Source organism: Triticum urartu, chromosome 1 (assembly GCF_003073215.2).
Source record: "Triticum urartu cultivar G1812 chromosome 1, Tu2.1, whole genome shotgun sequence".
NCBI lineage: Eukaryota > Viridiplantae > Streptophyta > Magnoliopsida > Poales > Poaceae > Triticum > Triticum urartu.
In genome coordinates, this window is record NC_053022.1 from 390,151,898 (window position 1) to 390,159,937 (window position 8,040).

An 8,040-nucleotide genomic window follows, 5' to 3' on the forward strand; every position below is an offset into this window, starting at 1 on the left:
CAACCAACCTAGATGACGGGGGAGCATGGCTCGATGAGCCGATGAGACCCTGTGTGGCTACAGGCTGATAAGCTTCAACTGACCCAGCTCCAGCACACCCAAGCAGCCCTACCAGCTTGCGACAACGCTTCACGAACTTCTGCACTCACAATGAAACAAGGGCATAATAAGTATCAGATCGACTGATTGCAGGTGAACAAGATGCATCTATTCCGAGGAGGCTGGAATTGTACCTTCATCGTCCCCCTCACTTTGTTCTCAGATTCTATGCTCCCGGGGAGATCACCTAGTGCATCTGAGGCTTCAAAGATGCATCTGTTTAGCTCACCAGACTGCAACGACATAAGTCAGTCACGATGACGAATAAACTAATTTAAATACAACCGTCGGTTCAAACTTACCACTCTGTTGATGAGGGGTGCAAACTCCCTAAATCTACTGTGCATGTCTCTGATGCCGGTCTGGTAGGCCTCTTCCTCGGGGTCATCCCTCTCCAGCTCCGCGATGTCTTCCGCCGTCCACCGAGGCCTGAGACGAAGACGGTGCTTCTGGCCATCATCGTACCACCTCATGTGTCGGCTCAGGTAAGCATCCCAGTCAGTAACTTTCCTCTCCACGTCTTTACAGAACCTCCGTCGGTTCCACTCCGTCGCATGAATTTTATGCTTCTCTCCCCAGTCTGTGATCGACCGATTCTTCTGCCGGCTCATCCTGCAAGGCATAAGCAACAAGAATCATCATAAGCACAATGAGATCATCATAAGCAACAAGAAACATGATAAGCGTAATGAAATCATGGGCACGGAGAACAAAGCGCTCACAGGTGGAGCGCGTGGCCGCCGGTATCGGTGGGCTGGCCCGGTGGGGTATGCTGATAAATCCCAAATTGTGTGGCCACGCGGTGTGGCAAGTGCCACTCGACGGCGTACACACATATCATGGGCACGATGCACCGCCAGAGACCACGGTCCGCATCGCACATCACGTTCAGATCAAAGCCCCACTGTCGGTCATGATATGGCCACCAGTTTACCTGTTACATATACATTGGTAAGTTCCCACTCTCGGTCAAAAGTGGAATCAAAGAGAAAGGTGTTGAGCAAGTTCATATACCTGCGTATGCGTCAAAGCGTCCAACTCGTTGGTGTAGGTCTTGTACGAAGTCTTGTTTAGGCCCGTGTAGAGTTTGACAACGTCCCACTCGTAAGCTATGGTGGGGTGTCGAGTCTCGTCGCCGTCTTCGCTATAGGCACCCCACGGGCGTCTTGGCAACTTCTCCGGACGCCCCACCGGCAGCCGCTCCTACATCCAAATGGAGAAGGCCCAGACAAAGCCACCCATATTGAACTTGTCTCCCGTCCTCTGCGTTGCGTCGTCAAGCTGCAAAACATCAAATGAGGATCAAATATAAGAAAATGTCATGGACACACTTTCGTAGGTAGGTAGGCAATTAGATCCTCTCTTACCGAGCGGTATAGGTAGGCGAGAGATGCGGTCCCCCAACTGTACCCTGCCTCCCAGTCCGCTAGGAAGAAGAGATACGACCAGTTGGCAGAGTTCTCGGAGCTGTCTGGAAACACGACCTCCGTGAGAAGATACCACAGGTAGGCCCTCGCGTACCACTCCACGGTCGTCTCGTCGTCGCCTCCGGGGCATTTCTGCCGGTGCTCCGAGAGCCAGGTCAACGGCACACCGGATGTACAGTTACCCTTGACAGCGGGGCAGTCGCCGATGAGGGCTGCAACCCTCTGCTGCCAGTTGGTCCTCTCCACTCGCCCGGTGCATGACCCTCGATCGGCATGGCAGTAATCATCGCCCAATCCTCGAGGGTCACCGTCATCTCCCCGCATGACAGATGAAAAGAATGGGTCTCCGGTCGCCACCGGTCAATCAACGCCGTCAGAGCTGCGTGGACAAGCGTCGGCGGCTGACGCTTGAACTGCAACACAAAACCCAACAGACGGGCTCTCTTGAAGAACGGCGTGTAGCGCTTGTCGTAGTCCATATGCCCATGAACCCCGTGACCCCTCATGCGCAGTGGCTGAAGAATCTGTCAAAAAGTGAACGCCAAAAGTTAGAAAATTATTTTCATCAATCCGAAAAATTTCATCAAAATTTCATATCACTTACCTCTCCGTTCTCTATGAACCGGGCACGATAACCCTTGTCGAATGCCCAGTCCAGCATGGAGTACCGTGTGCCGATGTTGTCCGCAAGAGGTGGCCGCCTTAATAAAATTTCATAAACAAAACCACCATAAGCATAAAGCATACATAAACAAAAAATGAACTCAAATCATATCAACATGCATCATATCAAAATAAAATTTTAAGCATATTCCTCCAACAACAACTACTACACATGATGGATCAAATCATATCAACATGCATCATATCAAAAAAAATCCTCCAACATACATCATATCATCATATTTTTAAATAAAATTTTCCAAACAACATCTTCATATCATCATATCAACATGCATCATCAAACTAGGGTTCATCTTCACACTAACATATGAACTATTGATTAGAGTTCATATCCAATACCACTAGTTACTAAAGAACTAAGAACTACAACTACAATCAATCTTAGGTGAAAAAAATCCAATCTAAGTTCAAAAATATGAGGGATTTCAAGCAAATAATGTGTCGAATCGGAAGCAAGTTTGCAAAAACTAATTGGAGGGATTGGAGGAGCTTACGTTCTCTCTTCGGGGCCATCTCGATCCGCAAAAACGATCAACAAACGGTGAAGATCCGAGGAAGGGAGTGGAGGAGATGAGAGAGGAAGAGAGGGGCGACTTGGGGGAGAAAAAGAAGAAATGCCGACGGAGGGAGGGGGAGGGGTGGGGAGATGGGCAGGGGCGCGGGGATTTCGGCGGAAATAACTGCCCGGACCCTACTGCCAGGGCCCCTGGCGGTAGGGTTAGATAGGCTACCGCCAGGTGCCCTGGCGGCAGGGTGCGACGGAGAGGGACGGCGGCCGTTTCCGCGTGCTGACGTGGATAAGTACCCTACCGTCAGAGGCTCTGTCGGTAGGCTGTCTACCTCTGACGGTAAGAAAAATGGTCAAATCCTGAAAAAAATTCAAATCAGAGTCAGATCTTGAAATTGTTCGTCAAAAGAGTCAAAACACAAAATTTTGCCTACAGCCGTGCGCACATATATGCCCATGGCCACGCATGCTCGCACATGTCGTACGTCCCTCCGTAGCCCAGAGCCTTGCATGAGGCACGCCGCGGTACAGCATGGCGAGTCCACGACGCGCAGTCTCCGACCGGCCGCCGAACACCCGAGCATGGCGAGTGCTAGAACCATGATCCTAGCTACGTGCCAACCGGCCGACAGCGCGGGACAACGCACGAGTCGCCAGCATTAGCAGCTCATCCCCACTTCCTCGGACAACCCGTGCACACACATTCGGTGCCCATGCGAGCTACCACGTGTCGTCCCTCCAGAGGCTTGCATGCACGACGCGCGTCGACAGAGCAGGAACGAGGAGAGGTACACGCGCCGGCTCCCGGCCACCCGACGCACCTCCTCGCCGGCTATATAAAGGCGACGCCGATGGCTCCTCCGCCATCAGCATCAGGCAATCACAGAGCACCACGAGCAATCGCATACCAAAACCTACGTCCGCTTACGGTTTCCGTTTAGCTAGCTCCCAGGCAGCGAGCAATGGCTTCCGGTCAGCAGGAGAGGTCGGAGCTGGACCGCATGGCCCGCGAGGGGGAGACCGTCGTCCCCGGCGGCACCGGTGGGAAGAGCCTCGAGGCGCAGGAGCACCTCGCCGACGGTATGCTTCCTCTACTTGCGTTTCGCCTGAGCGATCTGTGACTTCTGGTACTCATTACTGGCGTTGTTGTGTACGCATTTGTGCAGGGCGCAGCCGCGGCGGGGAGACTCGGAAGGAGCAGCTCGGGGAGGAGGGGTACCGCGAGATGGGGCACAAGGGCGGGGAGACTCGCAAGGAGCAGCTCGGGGAGGAGGGGTACCGCGAGATGGGGCGCAAGGGCGGGCTGAGCACCATGGAGGAGTCTGGTGGCGAGCGCGCCGCCAGGGAGGGCATCGAGATCGATGAGTCCAAGTTCAAGACCAAGTCCTAAGTAATGTAGGTCAAGATGTCCCAGTGTCTAGCTGAGTAGCTAGCTAGTAGTGAGCAAGCTGTCTGCTCATGTTTGTAGTAATGAATAATGTAGGTCAAGGTCAGGTCTTGACATGACGAGAGCACGCATGTAGGCGATCGCATGTACTGTGATCATGTGTGCGTTAGGTGTCTTAGCTTGTAGTAGTGACCATGTGTTCTTCAGGTATCCTAGCTTGTAGTAGGTGTCGTTGTGGCCCGTGAGTCAGCTTGCTAATGTATGTGAGTCGTTGTTAAATCAGGTCGATGTTGAATCAGAACGTGGGCTCTTAAATTGTTTTCTTGAACTGGGTAGAGAGGAACAACTCCCGGCCGTACTGGTACATGAACAAATGGTTGCTGGTTGGCATCATCGATGGCAAGGTAGGCGGCCGCATCAATACCTGCGGTCCACCACTTAGGTGTTGCTTCCCATGACCGTCCTCAAGGAGAGAGGCCTTGTTGTGGAATCCCTCGGATCTGAATTCGCCCCTTCCAGGCCTAGTTGCATAGTCGTCCTCGGAAGAGGAACGGCATGGGAGGAGGGATGCACGGCCGAGGATGAGGGCCTCGGGTGTGGGGAAGCAGAAAGAGCATGTGCCACATTGGTTGGTGCATAGTCGATGTTGGTGTGGGTTAGGTTTAGGGCCATGAATGACATCTTGGCAAGCAGAAGAGCATGTGCCACATTGGTCGGTGCATAGTCGATGTTGTTGTGGGTTAGGGTTTAGGGCCATGAATGACATCTGGGCAAGCAGAAGAGCATGTGCCACATTGGACGGTGCATGACTAGTTGATGTTGGTGTGGATCAGGCCGTTAGGGTTTACGGCCATGAATGACATCTAGTTAAGCATTGCAAGAAAATATAGCACGGCCAATGCCATCTGCTTAAGCATTGCAAGAAAATATAGCACGGCCATGTGACTATTTACAAATTTTCTAAGTATAATGATATCCATTATCTCAGGATTTTTTTCCCTTTTGTAAATTTGCCATGTGATGACTGCAACATTTTCAAAATTTGCCATGCTCTAGAGAAACATTCCCCCCCTTAATTTGCCATGTGACTATTAAAAAAATCTAAATCGTTGCCATGATTTTAGGAAACACAATTTGTGCCATGCGATCAGTATAAACATTTCAAACTTTATCATGTTCTAGAGAACAAATTTTCTTAAATTTTGCCATGTGAATATCTTACATTTTTTCCTAAATCTTGCTATGATTTAGGAATTAAAATTATCTCAATTTTTAAGCTAACACTGCAAACCTTTCCAAGTTTACCATTTTTTAGAGAACAAAATTTCTTAAATTTCACGTCTGACTAATCTTTTCAACAAAATTTGTAAATCTTACCATGGTTTAGTAGTCGAAAATATCTCAATTTCCATGTGACCATGGCAACTCATTTGATTGTTTCTATTTTTTTCCTATTTATTTCCCTACATTGTGGGAACTTCCGAACTTGTTTGTGTGCAAGAATTTATACACATGCAATCTTCGACTTGTAGTGTCTTTTCTCCTAGATCATGACAAACTTTTGTTTTCCTGTGACAGCTTTATACATATGTTAACGAACTGTTTTACATGGTAAATTTATGCTCTCTATCACAGTAAATTTATACTCTCTCTGTCCCATAATATAAGAACGTTTTCCAAACTATGCAAGCTTGAAAAATGTCCTTATATTTGGGACGGAGGGAGTATTTTACAACATGGCAACCTCCTTCTATCCATATGTCTCGAAAAATTGCCATGCTTTTATACCATTAGGGGGGGGGGGTTGTTTCCTCTTGGTTTTCTTCTACTCTCGGCAACTTTTTAGATATGTTTTGTATATAATTTGTCATGTCATAATAGTAACCGTTGATTTTCTTAAATAGTGGGTCACAATAACTCTTACCAAAAAGGCACTGCGCCCTGCTTTATAAGTAAAGCCCATAAGGATACAATCAATCGAAACCAGAAGTTCATAAACATACAACAAGGTTCAAAATAAATGTACGAAAAGTACGTGCTGCAGGCACAGAAGAATAAGCCCACAATCGCTAACTTAAGTATCAAGGAGGATAAATGACCATGAGTAACAGGGTCGTCACCTACTCCTTGTGCTTCCTGGTCAGGTTGTGGATAGCAGCCTTAGATAAATGACCATGAGTAATAGGGTCGTCACCTACTCCTTGTGCTTCCTGGTCAGGTTGTGGATAGCAGCCTTATCCCGTCATTTGCTTGGGTCTTAGTAACTCTTATCTTTCATGTGAACGAGGAGGTAAAAGCGACCATGTTAAATTTAGTTATGGTTTGTATATAGTCATGTCGTAATGGTAATTTCATATGTTCTTTTATCTAGTTGTCATGATACTGTGATTTTTAGATTTTTTTAGAAAAATACTATGATTTTTACATCTGCATTTTTATTGGCCAAAACAGCAGTCACTTTTGGTCCAACGGGTTGGGCATGTCTTTTCTGTTTCGTTTGTGCAGAAAGGTCATTGATAGCAAACACCTGGAGAGAACATCATCATTCTCTCATTCCATGCTACCTGAGACCCTTCCTAGTGCTCCATGATGTGCATGTGGTAAAGCTGCCACATATGAAAAAAAAAATGATGTGACAAAGTGATTAAAAAGAAGAGAGCATTATGCTGACTTTAGAAAGAAACTTTGCTAAGTGCGTGGGTCTATACAAAATGACTATCAACTATACCTGGCCATGGCCAGCCCGGCCCAAACGGCCGGACCGAAAAAGCCCGACCTGGCCCCAGCACGACGCTGCTCTCGGGCCAGGCCCAGGCCTAGATTTTGAGCCCGAAGGCCAGGCCAGGCCCGGGCCTAGGCCCATAGTTTTTGTGATTTACCGAAGAGGCCCAACCCGAGGCCTGGCGGGCTTTTACACTTGCGGGCCGGGCTTGGGCCTAATTTTCTAGGCCCGATGCCCTGGTCAGGCCGACCCGGGCCTGGGTTTTCTACGTCGGGTTTGACCAGGTATACTACCCACCAATACATGAAGGTCTTTAGGTGTTAAAATATTAAATGAAGAAGACTTAGCTACAAAAGCTAAGCACCACAACGGAAAGATTAGTTGCTAAGCTTTTTACTGCATTTAGCATTTTAACTTAGCACCAATGCATATCGTTCCCTCGGGAACCTCTTGAGATAACATTCCCCCATATTAGCATCCAAAACATGGATATGGAGTTTTTGTACCTGAGGTAAGAAAAGGTACTATTTAAAAAAACATTTTTTCTACTAAACATTGATGGATATTTAAACTGCACGATAAATTGCTCTTGAAAAAAAACTGCACGATAAATGTGCAGTTGAAATATTCATCAATGTTTATTAAAAATAATCAGAATTTACTTTTTAATTTCTTATTATTTGTTTTGAAGTTTTACTGTTCGTAAGGGAGCATGTAAGCTCAGAATCAAAAGAGCATTTTTGCCATGAAAACAAAAAAAGTGCATAATAGTGCTTGCTTTTGGCAGAATATAAACAGAAAAGCACCAAAGTGAACAAGCACCCGGTGCTCTAGAAATTCCAAACTGCCGGATGCTGTATACGGAGTCCGTAGGGCTAGTCCATGCATGCCTGGTCTCCCCCCGACCGGGCGCCAAACAAGAGCTGGCATGACAAGGAGTGCTCCACGACCACCACCCTACGTGACGTGGCGACCCAACGACAATGCAGGACAACGCAGGTGTCCTAGCTCCTTCCGGTCACTTCCTGGTTCTCGGAGATAACCATGCCCTACGCCCGTCGCAGGCATGCGCCCATGCGCGCTCGCACGTGTCGCCCCACAAGAGACTCGCATGGCGCGCGCACACATCAGAGGCACACGCGCCGGCACTCCGCGCCGTGACGCGCCCTCCTCCGCCGCTATAAAAGGGCCACGCCGGTGCCTCATGCCCTCA

The 8,040-nt window shown here is 48.3% G+C and overlaps 1 protein-coding gene across 1 annotated transcript; it reads left to right on the forward strand.

Moving 5' to 3' along the window:
- The first annotated feature begins 3,591 nt into the window (after positions 1 to 3,591).
- LOC125534381 (late embryogenesis abundant protein B19.3) lies at positions 3,592 to 4,433 on the forward strand. The gene is made up of 2 exons (XM_048697634.1): positions 3,592 to 3,798; positions 3,885 to 4,433. The coding sequence occupies exons 1-2, from the start codon at positions 3,681 to 3,683 to the stop codon at positions 4,106 to 4,108; spliced, it is 342 nt and encodes a 113-aa protein (XP_048553591.1). The 5' UTR covers positions 3,592 to 3,680; the 3' UTR covers positions 4,109 to 4,433.
- Positions 4,434 to 8,040: the final 3,607 nt, after the last annotated feature.